This window comes from Hemibagrus wyckioides, linkage group LG23, assembly GCF_019097595.1.
Source record: "Hemibagrus wyckioides isolate EC202008001 linkage group LG23, SWU_Hwy_1.0, whole genome shotgun sequence".
Lineage (NCBI taxonomy): Eukaryota > Metazoa > Chordata > Actinopteri > Siluriformes > Bagridae > Hemibagrus > Hemibagrus wyckioides.
Genome location: NC_080732.1, coordinates 4,057,354 through 4,078,411, shown reverse-complemented (window position 1 = coordinate 4,078,411; position 21,058 = coordinate 4,057,354). Strand labels below are relative to the sequence as shown.

At 40.5% G+C, this 21,058-nt stretch overlaps 1 protein-coding gene across 2 annotated transcripts in view; it reads left to right on the top strand.

Moving 5' to 3' along the window:
- Window positions 1-21,058, top strand: part of LOC131344419 (solute carrier organic anion transporter family member 5A1) — a 44,089-nt gene that overhangs the window by 20,417 nt on the left and 2,614 nt on the right. For both annotated transcript variants that reach the window (XM_058376717.1, XM_058376718.1), the window contains exons 3-9: window positions 4,240-4,372; window positions 4,448-4,665; window positions 8,324-8,488; window positions 12,377-12,575; window positions 16,444-16,603; window positions 18,760-19,001; window positions 19,306-19,370. In XM_058376717.1, coding sequence (XP_058232700.1) covers window positions 4,240-4,372; window positions 4,448-4,665; window positions 8,324-8,488; window positions 12,377-12,575; window positions 16,444-16,603; window positions 18,760-19,001; window positions 19,306-19,370 — 1,182 coding nt within the window. The remainder of the gene's footprint in view (window positions 1-4,239; window positions 4,373-4,447; window positions 4,666-8,323; window positions 8,489-12,376; window positions 12,576-16,443; window positions 16,604-18,759; window positions 19,002-19,305; window positions 19,371-21,058) is intronic.

Genomic DNA, 21,058 nt, shown 5'->3' with positions numbered 1-21,058 from the left:
TTCACAGACCCCTGCCTCTCAGTAAGGGTCATTCAGTTGAACCCATCAGCAAACAAACATTCCTGTTTAGGCAACTTGCTGTAACATACCAGCATATGCATAGTACAACTGGGCTCCTTTTTTCCACAGTGCTTCTTAAACTTGTGTAATGAATAGCTTTAGACGTTATTTATTTCAGTGTATTGTGTTTTCAGAGCCTGAGCTTGGATTATGTAACTATCTTCTGTATTTTACTGCCTGTGTTTCAGGCAAAAGATAGCACAGAAAGAAAGATGCCCTGAAACGAACACGCCACAAGGTAGACTTTATAGTCTCTGAGGACACTTAATGGTTTTATTAGTATGCTTCGAGTCTTTCGGAGACATTAATTACTTCTAGAACCGTGGACTCTAGAGTGTGCAGGCGGATATTTATTTATTTTTTGACCTGAAATGAAAGCAATTCATCAATTTCTCATAATTATTTTTATAATCACAGTCCCAGTTTATTATGCACGGAAGGTGCTTTCACTGCCCACTGTGGATGCCTGGTTGACCACAGCTTGTCATTAGCCAGACTCTTTATGGTCCTTAGACTATTTGTGTCATGGACACACATCAACAAGCTTTTTCACCAATAGAGACAATTTGTCTAGGTACCAGCATGTTTTGGGGAGGTGGGAGGAATTTGGAGAGCATATAGGAAACATGGGAAGAAGATGGGATTCTCCGCACAGACGGTAACCCGAGCTTAAAGCTGTTCTACCCCAATATTATATTTCTCTTTGTAAATGCATTCTTTTGTCTGAGAAGCACCTGTCTGAAATCGACTCCAAACATCTGAGGAGGACACATGTGTTAAACTTTTAGATTTATCCAAAATATGGAACCTTAATAAATGGAGGTCCTTGTAATTTACATTGAATCTCATTTTATACAACTGAGCAATTGGCTTTGCTTAAGGGCCCAGCAGTGGCAGCTTGGTGGACCTGGGATTCAAACACTTTCCAATCAGTAGTCCAACACATTCACCTCTAGGCTACCACATCCCCCACATGACCACAACATTATCTTGACTGAAAAGCTGTCCAAAAGCGTTGTGGCAAAAGTGACAGCCTCGTCACAAATGAAGAAATAATTCAATTTGTTCACGATGATAACGTTGCTCAGTGGATATCGTGTCTCTTATCATATATAAGGGTGTGCTGACCTTGTGTGATCTTGTAGAAGCCTGTGGTTTTATTACCCTGAGGATAAAATCCCACTCCCTCTTGTGCAATTCAATAGAGCTTCTACTTCCCTTCATTTCACTATTCGACCCTCTGGGGAATTTTCCTCTTCTCAAAGTCGTAACTTGTGCTGCAGGTTTCATTAATTCCTGCTCTATAAAGCGATGCCTTTGCAACACCCGACCTTCCTCCATTAATTTCACGTGGCCCTGTGTCTGGTGAGAAGGTCTTTTGTTGTAAAGGGCTTGGATAGGTGCTCATTTCAGATTCACCGCATGAGCCCTAGTGGGGACGGTACTTGATTATGACGATCCAATGTTGCATAGCCAGCATATTTCTCACTTCAGTGCTTCAGCTGCCCTTCCTGAGGGTGTGTACGTTAGCCCAGGCTCTGGAGCATGGCCAAACAGCAGGCCACTTTGAAGAACCTTCAGCTATATGACCTTTTGGTTGTTTTATCCAGGCAGAATTATACTGCTAAACTCAAGCAGTACCTTATGGAAGGAGTTAAACATGACTGGGAATCTAGAGTTCATCAACAATGAATAATGATATAAATAAATATAAATTCCAGTATCACACACACGATGGATTAAATTGCAGAAAGATTCGTTTCCGAGTCGATTTTACTTCATTTTATTGTGCTCTTGCAGCTTAGCCAGTAAAGACGAGCTGTCTAATTTGTGTCGTTTGGGGTCAAACAGACTTCCCAATTTGTGTTGGTATTATGTTTAACGTTGATGAAGCTGCAAAATTCTCTCTGAAGCTCTACACTGCCTGGCGTAATCAATAAACCTCTCTGCGGTGTGTTGCAGCTCTCATGGTTAACTTTCTCTATCACTCTAATTTCACAGAATGAAAATCTGTGCATCAGGCAATCGAATCTTCAATTAAACTCACTTTGAAGGTTTTAAACCAGCTGTAGTTGTGGATAAAACCTCTTCATGGTGTCGATCCCTCACGGACGGACAGGGTTAAATTGCGGTCAAGTAAAGAAGACCTCAGTGGCCACTTTGCTTGAGTGTAAAATACTCATTATCTCTTTTTGTTCTCAATAAATTGGATCAGTATTGAAGCCTTAATGAAATGAAGCGGCTCTGGTATACCGTATTTGTGAATACAGATGTGTGTTAAATGCTTTTTAGTTACGGCGTGGGGTTACATGGCTTTCGATTGTATGCGGTGGGATTTGTGTGTATTTGTGAGTCGATGCCAGTCGGGCCGATATGTCGGCCACTGCACTTAAGTCAGATAAGAGGATTTTATGCTTACCCAGTCTGCGCCTTGAAAATACACATTCCTTCCTTTGTAATGTTTTTTAATTAGCTGCCAGATAAACCGATCTGACTCTGCATGCGCTCGAAACCCTGCATGACCCTTCTGTTTAATCATAAACGACCCGGGGTGAATAAAATCTACTAAAAACAAAATGCATGCAACGTTTCTGATTCTCTCAGCTGTGGAAAACCTCAAAGTGAGGGTTTTTTAGTCTCTTAGACCAAAATCTGAGGTCAGAGTTTCTGGACTTTGAAGTACTGTGGCATATAAAGCAAGGGTGAGAGAGCTGAAGCGGTCAGACAGCAAGGGATCTTCTGAAACTAATCCGGCGCATGACACGAGGCTAAACAGAAAGAGTGGATTTTGTAGTGCGAGATGTCTACCTGCTCTGTTGAGGATCTGCCAAGATATTCAGAGGCGGCTTGCCCAGAAATGTGGTCAATGGACAGAGCCGTAATCGCACCTCTGTGTAAATTGAACGCTGTTGAAATGTCTCGGTTGAGAGAGAAATTTATACGCAGGAGATCTCGCCGTACGTCGGCTTCCACTTTCCTTCTGCCTCCTTCTTCAATTCTTAATTAAAAATTGTAAATATGCTGGAATCTTACGGAAATGATCGATGGAACCGAACATCTAACTTTATCAAACTTTAAAGGGGCGGTTTGTCATTTTTAGCACCCCGTAAAAATTACAGGATGAATTGTTATTGTAGTGAAGATGTTGATATACATGTGTAAAGAATTGCCTTTTTAGCTGAACGATAAAACTAGCCGGATTAATTGGCTGGTGGACTTGCAAACCTTTTTGTATTTTATTTTTTTCAGTCTTTTAATTATACGGTATGAATTATTTAAGCCTTGAAAGCAAACACATCGGACAAGAAATGAACCCATGGATAAAACCTTTTTCTTTACAACTTCTTCTGCCTATCCCTTTGTGGTTTGGAGCATGAAGAGCTAATTAAACATGCAGCGCTAATTAAATGTAAACAAACCCCTGCAACAAAGAAGCGAACAAGATTCCTGTGTGCCAGACTCATTACTTTTTCTAATTTATTGTATAAATATGATTCTTTTTGAAATCCTGTCTTATGGTAGCCAGCAGGAAAAATATATATTTAAAAAAAAACGGAATATCAGTATTCACTCAAAGAGCTGAAGTTCGAGTTACCTTGTGTAGGTTGGCGACCTAGCGTTGCATAGAATATATGAAATGAATAAAAGATCGGGAATCTGGATTTTCCTAGATGTCACCACATGGAGAAGGGGGATTATAAATCGTTAGTGTAGATAGCTGTAGAGGAGTGAATAGACAGTATTGGGTTGTGAGTGAGTCCTGGGATGAGGACAGGACAGTCTTTAGGATTACAGCAGAAGAAGCTCTTTAGCATAAAATGGGAATTTGGGAAGTGGAAGAGAGGTAGGTGAGGGGTAACATGAAGAATTAGACGTGGCTATATCTGTATTCACAAGGTTGATTTATGATAAATAATGAACATGGTTGCTCCTCCTTCCTTCCTGCCATGCAGCTTTTTGATTGGCTGCATCCTTAAGGATGAAGGACAATCCAACATTGTGGGGTTTTTTTTTATATTGCACTAAATGAGAGTCTGTTTTAGATTTAAATTTTTAGCCAATTAATGCATGAAGTTGGTTATTAACTGAAGTGGAAAGCTTTAATGAAGATTATTATGGTGGATAAAAGGGCTAAATGGTGAATGGTAATTGTGTGTGTGTGTGTGTGTGTGTTCACAGCTATCATGTATGTAATGGGCGCTCTGGGTCCTGCAGCCGGGTATCTCCTAGGAGGCGTCCTCATTGGCTTTTACGTGGATCCCAAAACCGTAGTTAATATTGACCAGAATGACCCTCACTTTGTCGGCAACTGGTAAGATTTTCCTTCCCTGAGCAAAAAAATATAGACTTGTATAAATTCCTAACTCTTCCATTCTCTTCTCCTCAGGTGGAGCGGCTTTCTGCTCTGCGCCATCGCCATGCTGTTGGTGATTTTCCCCATGTTCGCCTTCCCCAAGAAACTTCCCCCTCGCCACAAAAAGAAGAAGAAGAAAAAGCTCGGCGCTGACGATGACCCGACCAGCGAGGACGACGTCATGAAGGAGAAATCCAACAGCAAAAGTCAAACCGTGACCTCCTCCATGGGCTTCGGGAAGGACATCAAAGGTAGGTCTGTGTCAGGAGGACGAGGCTCTTCTGTACGCTATGTGCAGAAGGTTCGTCGGATCTGCGTCAGAAATCTAGATTATCTTGGTATGCGGTGCAGTGATACCAAGGCTTCCCCAACATGAAGGAAGTTCTCTTTGGAAGGGAGATTCTCAGAAAAATAGCAGCCGTGTTATCTGTGAGCGAAACAGGACGCCCTCTTTTCCTCTAAATGAGCTCCCGAGAGACTGCCTTCGCATCGCTGAAGCACACGACACTGTTCTCTGCTCCTGTGTTAGCGCTTTTTTTTAATTTCTGATAGCACAGCCTCTGAAACTGGCTTTAAAGAAAGGACATAAATTGATGATCTGAGGTAAAAGATATAGCAGAACCAATATTTTCTCTTTATAGTTTGACTGTTGAGGGCTCGTTAATAGACCATATAGACTTGAATATGCCAATTAGGATTAGCGTATGGAATTGTGTTAATGAGTAAAGAAAGATACTGCCAGGTTAGCTCATGATTAGCGACTATATAGCGCTACAAGTAAAGATTATAAAGATTGTATATAAACATTTAACAATCTGACTGAAAAAATCCTCTCGGAGCTTGTGCTAGTTCAGCCCGAGTTAGCCAGCTAGCCAGCTTTCACAGTACAAATTATAAAAAGGACACAAAAACATAATCTTCTCATCCTGTCAGGTAAGCTCATGCTAGCTAGCTAGTAACAGCAGGAATGATTATTTATAAATCTCACTTTGCTTAGAAATTCTGTCAGGTTAGTAAGTTGTTATTACTTGCAATTATCATTAATAATTAATGTTTTTATTTAACTTTACAGTACTTCAAGTAAGCTTCCATGATATTAAGTAAAAATCCTGTCAGGTTAGCCCACGTTAGTCACCTAGTTAGCATCAGCAGTATTGTAAAGACAAAAATGTATTCTTTTTGAAATCCATGTTAGTTTTTGGTAGCCGGCTTGTTGGCTTTAGCAGTGAAAATGTAAAAAGTTATATCAGTATGACTTGTGATTGCACTTAAAGAGCTAAAGTCCTTTAGCATCAGCGGTACAGATTCCGAAGTTAGCTTGTCTGAGGTTACTTAGCATTACAAACAATTCAAGAAATGAATTCACAGAAATCTTGGCAGGTTAGCTTATGGATTTATGTGGATTTTTTCCCCCACTTTCCTCCTTTCTAATACCTAATATCTGAGGTATTGTATTATCATTAAATTTATATTAGCAATAAATTTGTTTTAGCTTTTACAGCTATTATGAATGTGATCGTTTTCCTGCACTATTTGTATTATTTCTAAACGCCTCCAAAAACTCAATTAGCAGCCAGAGCTAATTAGCATTACTGGGTCAGAAAAGCCTCAAGATGTCTTTAAAAAACGTTTTCAGTGAAACCTCGCTCGACAGCCTACAGCTTTTTCTTCCCACTTGACTCGTATGTGCACGAGTCCTTGAGATTTATGACGTACATCCAGGCTTTTTTTTTCGTGTGTGACATTAATAATTACTAGGTAAAGTGTTCAGAGAGGCAGCGCACTCCGTGATGAGTTAGGATTCAGGAACAAATGAAAAATCCTGCAGATTTCCATGGTAACAGGACGGCACAAACCTGCTAATTGGTAAGCGAGCTCTTTGAACGCCGTGATGTGCTCCTGATAGCGTTTAAACCCGCGAGGAGATCCTAGTGTTAAAGAACGGGCTTTAGCAAGTCGAACACCACCTCAGGCTTCGACGGATCGTCATGACGACACGACACATCGAGTAAATGAATCATCTTTATCTGCGCTGTTTGTACCGATCTGGCGTCGAGCGCAAATCGAATAAGAAACGTCTTTTTTTCCAGCATTTCTCACCGCTCACATCGTCTTTCTGCTCCGTGTTATGAGTGGCGTTATTTATATGGCAGATACTAAATCATAAGATGAACAACTGCAGTGAAGGGATCGTCAGCGTGAGCAGATCCCATGTGTCCTCTTATCCTCTCACTGCTCGTGCTCTCATGAAGGGTTCGGATTTATAATGGTATTAATTCTATAAAAGTGGCAATTTAAGCTAAATCCCTTTTTTTTAATCATATTATAACTCGTATCTTAATCTTGAACGGTCTTTAATCCGTATATAAATTTAAGGCCAGTATTTTTATATTTAAATCCCATTTCTTTTTACCTGCCTTCCCTGTGTGTCTGCTCTCTGCTCTATATAATACTATACTAGATATTATAATTATAATAGAAATAAATGTAGTTTCAGTTCAACACAGTAATGTTTTATTCTCTATTCTAATTGGTGAGGGAATAATTTTACTGATTTAATTTACGGTTTTAGTTAAAGCTCTTGTAAGCGCTTAAGTTCCTGTATTTGTGTAGTAAAGAGGACGCCACATGAAGAGGGAAAAAAACTCTGTAATTGTTGATATGGTGAGGTTTTCTTTAGTATTTATGAAAGGAGTCTCTGGAACAGTCAGAGCTGTGACTTTAACTTACGATTTCTCAGAAGCTCAACAAGCCGATTATTATTTATAATAAGTTCCGAAATGAGAAAAACCTAGAGAGCGGGAATGAATAATTTACACAATAACACAAACGAACTTTTGCGGACATTCCTTAATATTTAAATGTAACTATAAAAGGACAAAAATTCAGTGTCTTTAATTAAGGAAAAAATCTTATCTTAAGCGTGTTTATGATGTAATCCATTATACCACCCTTGTACTGATTTTTTTTTTTTTTGTTTTATTCCAAATCGAAAGTAAAAAAAAAAAGCAAGCAAAACGTTGCTTTGTGGCGGTTAAAATGTTATACAAATAAATAAAATTAAATAGAATATTCAGAGAAAAATATTAATAATTAGTGATTTCCAGTGTTATGCTATTATTTCTTATATTCCTTTCCGTTTCCTTTTCCTTTCCTTTCCCTTACTTTTTTCTTTTCCTTTTCCTTACTTTTTTCTTTTCTTTTCTTTTTTCGTCTTTCCTTTTCTTTTTTCTTTTTTCTTCTTTCCTGTTCTTTTTTCTTCTTTCCTTTCCTTTTTATTTTTTCTTTTTCTATTCTATTCTTTTCTTTTCTTTTTTCTTCTTTCCTTTCCTTTTTCTTTCTTTTTCTATTCTTTTCTTTTTTTCTTCTTTCCTTTTTCTTTTCTTTTCTTTTCTTTTCTTTTTTTCTTCTTTCCTTTTTCTTTTCTTTTCTTTTCTTTTTTTCTTCTTTCCTTTTTCTTTTCTTTTCTTTTCTTTTTTCTTCTTTCCTTTCCTTTTTCTATTCTTTTTTTCTTCTTTTCTTTTCTTTTCTTTTCTTTCCCTTCATATTCCTTTCCTTTCCCTTACCTTAACTTCTTTTTCTTTTTCTTTTTCTTTTTCTTTTTCTTTTTCTTTTTCTTGCCTTGCCTTGCCTTGCCTTGCCTTGGTGAAAGTGGCTGGGATTAAGCTTATGTAAAACTTTTACAATTTTTTAAAACAAATTTCAAAATATTTTATTACATATGCCTTTAAAGTGTTAAAAAAGCACGTTCCTAGTCTCCAGCAGAGTTCAGCTGGATCGTGGAAATCAGTTGAAATACTGAGAGACAGAAAAGATGAAATGCAAAGAGACACGAGGGAACTGATCCAGCTCTGTAGATCCAGCTAATGAGGCTCAGCAGAATGTCTGACGCTCGTGTTTCTCTCTCAGAGCTCCCCAAGGCGGCCGTCAGGATCCTGAGCAACATGACCTTCCTGTTCGTGAGTCTCTCCTACACGGCCGAGAGCGCCATCGTCACCGCTTTCATCACCTTCATCCCCAAGTTCATCGAGTCCCAGTTCGGGATCCCTGCCTCCAACGCCAGCATCTACACAGGTAGATCCTCCGACTTTCTCTGTACGGATTGAAATTTAATTGAAATTCTCACCACATTTCCACTTCCTTCCATCACGGATCTCGCACGCTCGCGACATCTGATCCCACCACAGCATGTTAATTTACACATCAGATAATCGTGCACGCACATGAGCAGATGCATAGGTGTGATGAGTTTCCTTTTATGGCTGTTGCCACTCGAGCCTGCGTAGGCAGAGCAGATTGCTGCTGGATTAAAGAAGAGAAAGAGAGAGAGATTGCGCTGACATTTACTGCATGAAACTCCTGGCCTGAACCGGAGCCAGTCGCTCGCTTCCTTCCAATCTGGCCATTGAGAAAGCTTGCTCTGATCATTTGATTTAAGATTTCTGTCTCATTATCTAAAGAGCTTGCCACAGCAAGGCGTTACGTCGATCCCTCCGAATGTTCTGGCCCTGACATATGGTTATGACTTAACCAAGCAGCACAGATGCTTTCTCACTCAGACCTGGTGAGTGGCCAGGTAGCAGCGGAGAGGTCACAGATTAATTCTGCCTCTCAGGGTTTCCTCAGTGAGAGCTGTATGTGAAAAAATATCAAGGTCAAACACTCAGGGCTGTATAGAGTTTCCTCTCTGTGTAAATATTTATTTATGCTGGATTAATTCTGCAGGACTGGTTAATGTGGACAAATGATATTTTAGCAGTTCTTTCTAGTGTTAGGAGACATGCTGTTTTGTGGACACTGTGATGATTGAAACATGATGATGTACATAACAATGTTTATGTTGACATGTATGAGGATGTGATGATGTGCATGTTCATGACAACGTGCACAGGGATGAGGTGCATGACTTTCATGACAGTGTGAACAACGATGGTTATGGCGATGTTCATGATGATGTACAGGATGATATGCATGACACTGTTCATGAGAATGTTGATGACATGCATGGTGGTGATCAGGATGGTGTTCAGGATAATGATCAGGATGGTGTTCAGGATAATGATCAGGATGGTGTTCAGGATGGTGTTCAGGATGGTGTTCAGGATGGTGTTCAGGATGGTGTTCAGGATGGTGTTCAGGATGGTGTTCAGGATAATGATCAGGATGGTGTTCAGGATGGTGTTCAGGATAATGATCAGGATGGTGTTCAGGATGGTGTTCAGGATGGTGTTCAGGATAATGATCAGGATGGTGTTCAGGATAATGATCAGGATGGTGTTCAGGATGGTGTTCAGGATGGTGTTCAGGATGGTGTTCAGGATGGTGTTAGGATGATGATCAGGATGGTGTTCAGGATGGTGTTAGGATGATGATCAGGATGGTGTTCAGGATGGTGTTCAGGATGGTGTTAGGATGATGATCAGGATGGTGTTCAGGATGATGATCAGGATAATGTTCAGGATGGTGTTCAGGATGGTGTTCAGGATAATGTTCAGGATGGTGTTCAGGATGGTGTTCAGGATGGTATGCATGGCGATGTTCAGGATGATCATGATGATGTTGATAATGACATGTCTGACAATCATGTACATCGTCGTGAACATCATCCTGAACATTGTCATGCATGTCATCCTAAACGCCGCCGTTAACACCATCCTGAACACCATCCTGAATAACATCATGCACATTGTGCACATCATCATAAACATCATGCCTGTCATCCTGTACATCACCGTGGATGTCATAATGTTCACGATGATGTTCACGACGATGTTCCATCATGTGCAGGTGTTCAGATGGCAGCTGCACTCATGCTTTGCACACCCTGCAGCAAATGCAGTATTTTTCTTTCCACTACTTTCCTACATCCATGATACACACTTCAAGAAATACACTGCCCTGAAAAACATGACATTTTTCCTGCCTAGCATCAAAGTCAGTGCTTTTCAATAGTATCTTCAGCACCACCTTTAAAGTCGAGCACTTGCTGAAAACAGTCAGGATGCATCATGAAATGCGCACAGTGAAGAAGAAAATATTTTCATCTTACGCTTTCAGATATATTACAAAGTAACATAAAAGCGAGATGCATTTTAAATCTGAAAAACTCAAATAAAAGGATGTCACGTTAAAATCCATCTCATAGGAATCTAGTACACTGGCAGTATATTAAATATATATATATACATACAATAAATAGACAAGTGCTTTGAAAGGTAAAGGTTCAGAAGATCTTTCTTTCTTTCTTTCTTTTTCTTACTCATACAAATATTTCTAAACCATGATTAAAACAATGGTTTATAGCAGAAGTCTATCACATGGCTCAAAAGCTGTTTGAGAAGAGGACTGGAAGCTGGTTTTTGAGACATTTTATAGACGCTTTACTCTTCAACAGAGCCACTGGAAGTTTCTTCTAGCTTTGTGAACACAGACAGGAACGAGAGGTGAGGACATAAATTATTCAAATATCAAACCCACCAACTTTACTAGAAACTACACTGATCTGTTAGTTCCTCAGGAGCTCTTGGTTGCATAATTCCGCGTGACTATAACCTGTTGAAGAAAGGACATCATTTAGAGTTCAGTGTCACCCAAATGAGGATGAGGTTCCCTTCTGAGCCTGGTTCCTCTCAAGGTTTCTTCCTCATGTCATCTCATGGAGTTTTTTTCCTCGCCACCATCGCCTCAGGCTTGCTCATTAAGGATAGCTGTCAGAGATAAATAATAACTTTATCATTTTTATTATATTTTTCTATATTTCTGTAAAGCTGCTTTGAGACAATTGCTCCATTGTCCATTGCTGAAACATTTGTTGTTTATACAAATAAATTGAATTGAAAATGGAAATTTTACCTTTATTTTGGGGGGGGGGGTTATTTATTAAAGAGCAGGTCATCAAGCACTTCCTGTTGTTTTGTGTTTTATTAATTAAATAAATCAACTATTGTCATTTCAGTTTAATTCTGATTTTGTCCGCTTAAACAATTTGCTAAATAAACCTTAAAACAATATAATTTATTTTCAAATGCAACTTGAGACACGTTATACACTTATTTTTTTTCCACTCGATTCTCTAGTCATGTGTCCAGTTTATCAGCCTGTTCTTGTTTATTCGACAGCAGCTCAGAGAGGAAAAGACCGAGAGCGATTTGTTTAAAGCAATCCTAGCTTCTGTAGCAGCTGTGCTGAGAAGCGTGTGGAGTTTCATGTAACACGCTGACTCCATCATGAAGAGTTCCTTTGTGTGAAGTTGTTTCCACAGTCTCTCCCTGTCTCTCATCACCAGGAGTTGCATTTGACGCACATGTGGCTAAATTTAGCAAGAAGGGAGGGTCTAAGTTGTCTCATCAGTGCATATTTTTACCACCTTGTGAGTGTGTGTGTGTGTGTGTCGTGGCCCTACTGTGAAGCCCTACACAGCACGCGATCCCTAAAGAAAAAGCCGGCGTGGTGTTTAGTGGATCATCAGCTCAACGATGCAACTCATCTGTTTCGGAGCTCGCGATAAAGATCGAGCCAGTGTGGAAGATGGAAATGATAATCCAGAGTGGCACAGCTGTTGCCCTGCGCTCCCTCTGTGCCCGTCATACGTTTGGCAGATGATGAGCTCGGGCAGGGGCAGGCTGGGAGGCAGGCGTGCAGATCTGCAGAGTGACCTCGCATCGCCGGCAGCTAGCTTCGACTTTCATAATAAATTCTGCTGAAACTGAAGCTTCGGTCTGTCAGCGGTGTCACTATGAGCCTGAGGAGGTTCACTTAACTGGAGTTCACTCATATGAAGCTGAATTGTGTTTATTATTATTATTATTATTATTATTATTATGTATGACGTGAAGGCATAGTAACTTTGCAGTAATTGTGTGGAACATCAGCTTTGCATCATGAACTGAATATCTGAAAATTGCACTGTTAACGAGGATTGCGTCTTCATTAACACAGTTATACAAATATTTTCTGTTTCAGGTGTGATTATCGTCCCCAGTGCTGGTGTGGGGATCGTGCTGGGCGGCTACATCATCAAGAAACTGAAGCTCGGGGCTCGCGAGTCGGCCAAGCTGGCGATGATCTGCAGCGGCGTGTCACTGCTGTGCTTTTCCACGCTCTTCATCGTGGGCTGTGAGAGCATCAACCTGGGAGGCATCAACATCCCATATACCACAGGGTAAGGTCTGTTACTGTGGATGTGTCAGTGCTGCTTGGCATAAGTGTACACTTATGACGGGTAAATAATCTAACGACACGAAAAACGACCGTGGTTTGGATTCACTTTATGATCAATGAGGGCTGTCGAGGCAAAGCGGACTCTCTGAGGTGAAAGAGGAGGAGTGAACCGAGGGCCAGTGAAACACTTCATCCATGCTCGCTGATTCTACCTTACACTCTCAAGAAAGAAATAAACGGTCAAATGAATGGTTATATACAGGGATGCATCGATATCATGATTTTCAGTATGAATACAAGTACAAGATTTTTTTTTTTTTTACTCAATACTGCTACCGAAATGGATAAGTCAACCTACCACTGCTTATAACATATTATTTAACTGTTATAACACAAAACCCAGCACAAGGAGCTCGTTTCTAGAAGCACATGGCAGCTATGAAATGTTCCATGTCTCTTCCGATTGCTTTGTATTAAACGATCAGAGGCATCATGGGAGAGTTTATAGCAGCGGTGTGCTTTTAGGTACAAGATGATGCTATAACAGTGAAATAATGTCTGTATTAGGACAGGACAGGACCTGACAAGACAGGACAGGACAAGACCTGAAAAGAAAAGACAGGATGAGACAGGACAGGACAAGACCTGATAGGACCAGAAAAGACCTGACAGGACAAGACTGGACACGACAAGACCTGACAAGATAGGACAGGATAAGAAAAGGCAGGGCAAGACATAACAAGATAGGATGGGATAAGACAAGACAGGGCAAGACCTGAGAAGACAGGACGTGATCAGGCAAGACAGGACGAGACCTGACAAGATGGGACAGGATAAGACAAGACAGTGAAGACGGGGCAAATCCTGAAGGAAATTTTTTGGCAGAGACTGCTTCAGATTACAGAAGGAAATAAATACAAATGAAATATGCGATATTTACAAAAAGATGCTAGAGAATTAAGACCATACTGCACATAATATTAAGGAACATATTGTAAATATTGTGAATTGGGATAGAGGACATAATAATAACACAGTAATACAGTCAGTGTTCAGTGTGTCAGCTCTGCTCTGTTCTAAAAGGGGAGAAGTTTTAGAGTTTAATGGCCACTGGTCGGAAAGACCTCCCGTAGCGCTCTGTGGTTGTCCTCAGTGGTCTCTGTCTACAGCTGAACGTGCTCCGGTACGACTCCAGTGTCTCATGCAGGGAGTGTGATGTGTTGTCAAGGATACTGAGATGTTTCCTACTTTCCTCCAGCTCCACTCCCATGACAGAGCCTGCTTTCCTAATAGGCTTGTTGAGTCGGCTGTTTTCACCCTGCTCACTACAGCGTAGAAGATGACTGGCTACCACCGAGTGATGGGACATGTGCAGTATGGTTCTGCGAGACATTACAGCAGCATTTGATAGCAGAGTCCCGAAAAACCAGGTTTCGGACCAGGTGTCGGTGCATCCAGGCATATAACCATCTATTTCACTTCTTTAATGTTTCTTTCTTCATGGGATTGTTTGTAAGTAAATGTAGATTAAAAGATTAAAACATTAAATCTGTATTAAATTCAGTCAAATAACATCCAGGAAAATGAAGAGTTTAAAGCAGCATGCGGAGAGACAGGCTTATTTTCGCTTAGGGACGCGTTATCGGCCCTTTTATGTCCTTCATTTCACCGCCTTCTTTCACATCGCAGGCCGTGGGTTTCAATCTTCCTTTTATTTCACCTATAAACAGGAACAGTTATAAAGTCTGCAGGTTGGAGAAAACCAAGGACAGGCAGCAAGCACCTCTGAGGTTACTGAGTACACGCTGGTGAAAAGGTTGCAGTTTCATACCTACAGGATGCAGGTGCAGGACTTGAAGAAAAGCTAAACATAATTGTGCTACTTTGGATCGGCTGGTTAAATCGGTTAGCACTGTCACCGTGGAGCAGATGGGTTTATGTGAGGTGATGTGGTAAGAATGTAGGACGAGGTGATGGTACTGCACGTGCAAGCAACTGAATAACAGTTTAACAGAATGATCCTGATGGATTTGATAAACAGGGAATCCGACACAAAAGCCGCTGGGACGTGGAGTATGAGAGGCGCCCGACTGGGTCGCTGTGTGTGTTTGCGGAAGACATAACAGGAAGCTGTGAGGCCCTTCCATGTGAAAAGAGAAAGGCCCAAGCCTCTGGGAAGCAGCTGTGGAATGTCTAAAGTGAACCAACAATTTAAAGAAGACTCTCGTAAAAAAAGAAAACTTCTTGAACCCAAGGTCATGGATCGTTACCTTTTAAAGCTACATTTCAGCCAGTTCTGTAGCACTGAGTCATTGTGCTCTGACCGTCTCGCTAGGTCTTCGCAGCTAATCTGTCGTCCGCTCGCTCGTGTCGTTATGTAACGAAGCATCTGGTGGCGTCAGTGTGCTGTGTAATCTGAGGTGGATAATTACACCAGTCGAGTCAGGGCAAGCTCCAAAATAGATTAGTAGCTCGTCGTATGTTACGAGGCGTCAGCATGTCAAGCTAGTGAAGGTGTACAGTAAATATTACAGTAAAAAGGTGAGAGGTGCACATGTCATTTTTCAATAATGTACGTTCCACTTTAAATACTAAATACTTTAACCTCGGTTGATCTTGAAGTAGTGATTTACTGAAGCCTGAGTAATCACCCTATAAACCCTCGCACGCTAAAAAATGCCTTCGCAACTGAGCAAAAGAAAAAGTCAGCTTTTCTCCGTTTCTTCCACTGCACTGCCAAATGTTTAGAAGATTATCTGATTGTATTTTGTTCCTTTTTTTAATCTCAGTGTTTTTGGTTATGTCGAGATGAGAGATCATGTCGAGAGATCATGAGAAAACTAGCGGAAAAAAATGTACTGCCAAAAGTTTTGGAACACCTGCCTTTACATGCACATGCATTTCACTGGAACTAAGGGGCCGAGTCCAACCCCTGAATTCAATATATATTTATAATCTTTTTTTAAGCTGTTTCTCTTTAATAAAGGTCACTGTGAAGAGATATCATATGACATGTTGATCTTTAATCATGATAAATTGTTGCCTGTGTTTTTTTTTTTGTTTTTTTTTTAATAATAATTAGGGTTGTTATTGGAAAACTTCATGATTAATTATCTTTCTATAAAACACCCCATTATGTTTCCCCTCTTGAAGACTGAAGAAGCTCAGAGTGGAGAGAGTGTTAATTTCATTCCCGGAGCACTTTCTCATTTCTGCCAGATCGCACTCCTGGTGTTTTGTTGTGCTCAGTTTAATCATCGGATCTGCTCCTGATATAATGCTGAGTCAGCTGGAAGGGCAGAACACTCGGTCTGAAATTGCCTCTCATCCCCTACTGACTCTCTCTCTCTCTGTTTCTCTCTCTCTGTCTCTCTCTCTCTCTCTCTCTCTCTGTTTTTTTCTTATCTCTCTTTGTCTTTTCTTCTTCTTCTCTCTCTCTCTCTCTCTCTCTCTTTCTCTCTCTCTCTCTTTTGTGTTTTCTTCTCTCTCTTTCTGTCTTTTCTTTTCTCTCTCTCCCTTTCTCTCTCTTCTTCATTTTTTCTTCTTTCTCTTTTCTTCTCTCTCTCTCTCTTCTTCTTCTTCTTTCTCTCTGTTTGTCTCTCTCCCTGTCCTTTCTCTCTTTCCTTCTCTCTCTCTCGGTCTCTCTCTCACTCTCTCCGTCTCTCTCCCTCTACCCTTTCTCCCTCTACCCTTTTCCTCTCTCTCTTTCTCCTCTTTCTTTCTCTCTTTTCCTCTATCTCTCTCTCTCTCTGTCTTTTCTTCTCTCTCTCTGTCTTTTTTTTTCTCTCTCTCTCTCCCCCTTCTCTCTCTCTCTCTGTCTTTTCTTCTCTCTCTCTCTCTCTCTCTCTCTCTCTCGTTTCTCTCTCTAGGCCGACTCTGACGCTGACTCACAGGAACCTGACAGGGAGCTGCAACGTGAACTGTGGCTGTAAGATAAACGAGTACGCGCCGGTCTGCGGCTCTGACGGCATCACCTACTTTAACCCCTGCCTGGCCGGCTGCAGCGCCGTCGGGAACGACAGCACAGGGGTGAGTGTGTTGATGTGCAGCACAAAACTTCTCTTCCTGTTTTATTTGGTCCAAAATTCTTCCAGTTTATTAATAGCCAGTTCACGGTTGTTAGCGGAGCGTCTGTATATCACACAACAGCTAACATGCAGTGAGCGTAAAGGCTAACGTGCTAACATCCTAGACACTTCTGCATCATGGAGGAGTTGGTGTTAAATCTATAATGAACTCAGGTGTTGAGATTATTTATGAGTAGCTCAGGAGCTCCTGGTTAAACTCAACATCAACATATTTTATGATAATTCACCCTCTCTGGTGTTTATAATGATTTATAATCTCACACTCTGGTGAAGAAGGTTCCTTATTGAGTCTGGTTCCTCTCATGGTTCCTCAGAGAATTTTTCCTTGCCACAGTCGCCTCAGACTTCCTCATTAGGGATAAATACAAATAAATTTAAATATAGGTCTAATATTAAATCTGAAACTTTTTGTTTATTTCTTATATTCTGTAAAGCTGCTTTGAGACAATACAAATTAGAGAGAAGGAGAGAGAGAGAGAGAGAGAGAGAGAGAGAAAGGGAGAAGAAAAGAGAGAGACAGAAGAATAGAGAGAGAGAGAGGGAAAGGGAGAAGAATATAGAGAGACAGAAGAATATAGAGAGAGAGAAGAATAGAGAGAGAGCGACAGAAGAATAGAGAGAGAGAGAAAGGGAGAAGGAGAGAGAGAGAGAGAGAGAGAAGAAAAGACAGAGAGAGAGAGAAGAAAAGACAGAGAGAGAGAATGAGAGAGAGAGAGAAGAAAATACAAAGAGAAAGAGAGAAGAAAAGACAAGACAGTGAGAGAAAAAAGACAGAAGGAGAGAGAGAAGAAAAGACAGAATGAACAGAAAGAGAGAGAGAGAGGGTGCAAGAGAGAGAAGAAAAGACAGACAGAGAGAGAGACGGAAGGAAAGAAAGACCAAGAGAGAGACAGACAGACAGAAAGAGAGAGAGAGAGAGAGAGAGAGTGAAGAAAAGACAGACAGAGAGAGAGACGGAAGGAAAGAAAGACCGAGAGAGAGACAGAACCTCACCTTCCTAAGCTGGGAATTTCACTGTGCTGTAATGTACTGTATCTAATACAGGCTTCTTCTCAGTTAAAGGAAAATAATCACTGCATCATCACCTGTTGTTTTTTTTTTCCCTTTCTGTCATCACCCTGAGATGACGAGAGCTCTGTTCATTATACTGCCAGAGAGGGGCAAGAGGACCGCCGTCCTTCCTACCCACAGGGCAGGACGATTCCCCAGTCTTAGACTCTGTATGGCTCAAGCGGTAACTTGGATCCATGCAGCATTGAACCACACGGTCTCTCGAGTGATATCTTAGACATTCCTGGCACTCGGAAAGTGGTTTTTGAGTTTGAGGTGGCAAAAGAGCATCATCAGGCTTTCTGTCATTTTGATTGAGACTCATATGGCACCGAACTGACCGCCGCTCGTAGCCTGTCACTTCTGTGAAGCCTGGCAAATTTACTACGTGGAAAAAAAGCTTAGTGCAACTTTCATTCAAGCTCCATCAATCTCCAGCTCTTGTCCTTGTGAAGCCTCATTTGGTTCTGGTTGTAAATCACTTCGTATGATTACTGGTTAATCAGTAGGAACTGGAGATGATGTCAGGATTCCGCTTCTGCTTGATGGAATGTTTGAAAAGTGGAAATGATGAAAATTTTTTCATCCTTCTATAAACCTGATACTGAAGAATTGACCTTTTCTCCCAGGTCTGTTGTGTACAGTAGTTTATCGGCACCTTGTTGTGATTGTATCTTGTGTTATTATTGCTAAGGGGCCAGGTACTCAAGCTACTTGGGCTGTAATGATGCATAGTGAGATCCCCGAGGCAGAAATGCAATGATGTGCGATGTGAAAATCTGTAAAATCAGCGTTCCATTAATTACGAATTAATTGTGGTGCAGTTGCACTGTTTGAACACCAGAGGTCACTATCTGTGCATAGACTTAAAATACTCCCATACAGTTAAGATATATAGAGCTCACTCTGGTCCCATGATCACACTCTCTCTCTCTTTTCTTCTCTCTCTCTCTCTCTCTCTCTCTCTCTCCCTCTCTCTCTCTCTCTCTGTCTGTCTTTTCTTCTGTCTCTCTCTCTGTCTTTTCTTCTCTGTCTCTCTCTCTCCAGATCAGGAACTACACAGACTGTGCATGTGTACAGAGTAGGCAGGTCATCACTCCTCCCTCCGGTGGTCAAGGCGGTCAGCTCCAGCTGGTCATCGTGAAGACGTACCTGAACGAGAATGGTTTCGCCGTGTCTGGGAAGTGTGACCGCACCTGCAACACACTCATCCCCTTCCTCATCTTCCTCTTCATCGTCACTCTCATCACCGCCTGCGCGCAGCCCTCCGCCATCATCGTCACTCTCAGGTGCGGTAAAAACTACTGGCCCTGATCTGGGCGCTGTTTCAAAATACAGTGAATCAAGAAGAGGTCATTTTATACACTAAATACATGTACTATTTTTTTTTTTTTTTTTTGTTAGAATTTTTACAAAATTTTCAGTCTCTGGGATTCTAAACTGAGACAGCGATCAGTAGATCTTCATTATCATCAGCATGATGAGGAATGAAAACAGCATCAAGCTCCAGCGGAGTTTCTGAGCTCCACACCCAGAAGTCTGATAGGTTTCCATGCACTAATGCCATTCCCACGTGTCTCATCCTGTTTGTAGGTCAGTAGAGGAGCAGGAAAGGCCGTTCGCTTTAGGAATGCAGTTCGTGTTGCTGAGAACGCTCGGTGAGTTACAAACCCTCATCACGTCTTCTGGCCTTTCTGTCAATGTAAGATCTGATCAGGTCTCGGGTCTAATCTGGTTTTTGTATCGCTGATTTACACGCTTTTAAAAGCCAGGACGTTTTTTTTGAAAAGTCTTTCTACAAAAGGAACAACAGATGTCGTTTTCGTGTTTCGTTCAGCTGCAGTTATGCAAATATCTCAAAGACCTGAAACAAGATGCTGGTTAAAAAGGAAAAGAAAAATGTTAAAAAATAGTGCTGAGAAAACAAGAGGGGAAAAAAAAGTAAGACAAAGGAAATAAAAAATTTTATAGGATTATATCTGGATTTTTCTGTATATTTAAGATATTTGAACTGAATATCTCGGTGTTTAAAATCATTTAGATTAGTAAAAAAAAAAAATCATCTGTTAAATAAAAAAAAATATTTAGTATATTATCTATAGATTAAAAAAAACATTTAATAAAATATATATTAAATACAATTTTTAAAAGTGACCGCATAATACAAAATATTAAAAATGAACACTTTCTTTTATTTTGTTATTTTATTTTAAAATTTATTTTATTTTTTTTATTTTAAAAATGATCATTAAAAACAACTACACTTAAGTGAATCATTTAATTAGTGCTAAGTCTGTCATGTACACTGACCTATTAGTTCCTTAAGAGCTCTCAATTGCTGTTCTAGAAAGGACATTATCAGCGTTTACGTTATTAGTGTCCAGTGTCACCCAAATGAGGATGAGGTTCCCTTCTGAGCCTGGTTCCTCTCAAGGTTTCCTCCTCATATCATCTCAGGGAGTTTTTCCTTGCCACCGTCGCCTCAGGCTTGTTCAATAGGGATAAATGTTAGAGATAAATAGTAATTTTTTTTCCATACTTCTGTAAAGCTGCTTTGAGACAAAGTCCTTCTATACGAATGAATTGAATTGAATACATTTTTTTCAGTATATTTTTGTGGCTGAATCTCAAATGCCCATTCCCCTGGTCATTTAGTGCACTCTGTAGAGTTTTATGATGTCATTATACCTCGGGCACCACACTTAGGGAGATGTACAGTGCACTAAACTCTGTGCTTGTTGTTCTGTGCCCTATGAGGCGAGCCTATGCAGTCGATATGACGTGTTATAATTCAAGTGCACTTTAATAGAACGAACTTTCTTAATAAAGGCACATCAGGTGAATATTCCAAATGGATTTAATTCCAGACGCTCTGCCTGATGTGAGCGGCGTGTCTCTCCAAGCCAGACATGAATTTCAGCCCCGAACTTAGGTTGCATTACATTCAGGCCTGTGATCTGGTGTACATAAGAAACCGGTTAGATATTTGTATCAGATATTTGGAGAGATCGTGTCGCTTGCTTCGAAAGATCAATTGCTGAAAGTTTGAGGGGATAAAAAAAAAAAAAAAATTGCTAAATTGTGTTTTTTCTTTCCCCTGATATGGCAACCATCTGCTTGTCAAATGTAATGAGCTGACTTTGCTCATTACACACGACATAATAAGTACAGAACATTCTGGACACAAAAATCAGGTGTAAGCATAATCTGTCTATCAAAGAAAAGGTCTGTTTTCATCACCGTGCATGCATTTTCTTTTCTTTTTCTTTAATACATGTATGAACCTGATCAGCAAATTTTAACTTCCCTCACACTTATCATCACACGTCATTATATTTTATCATTT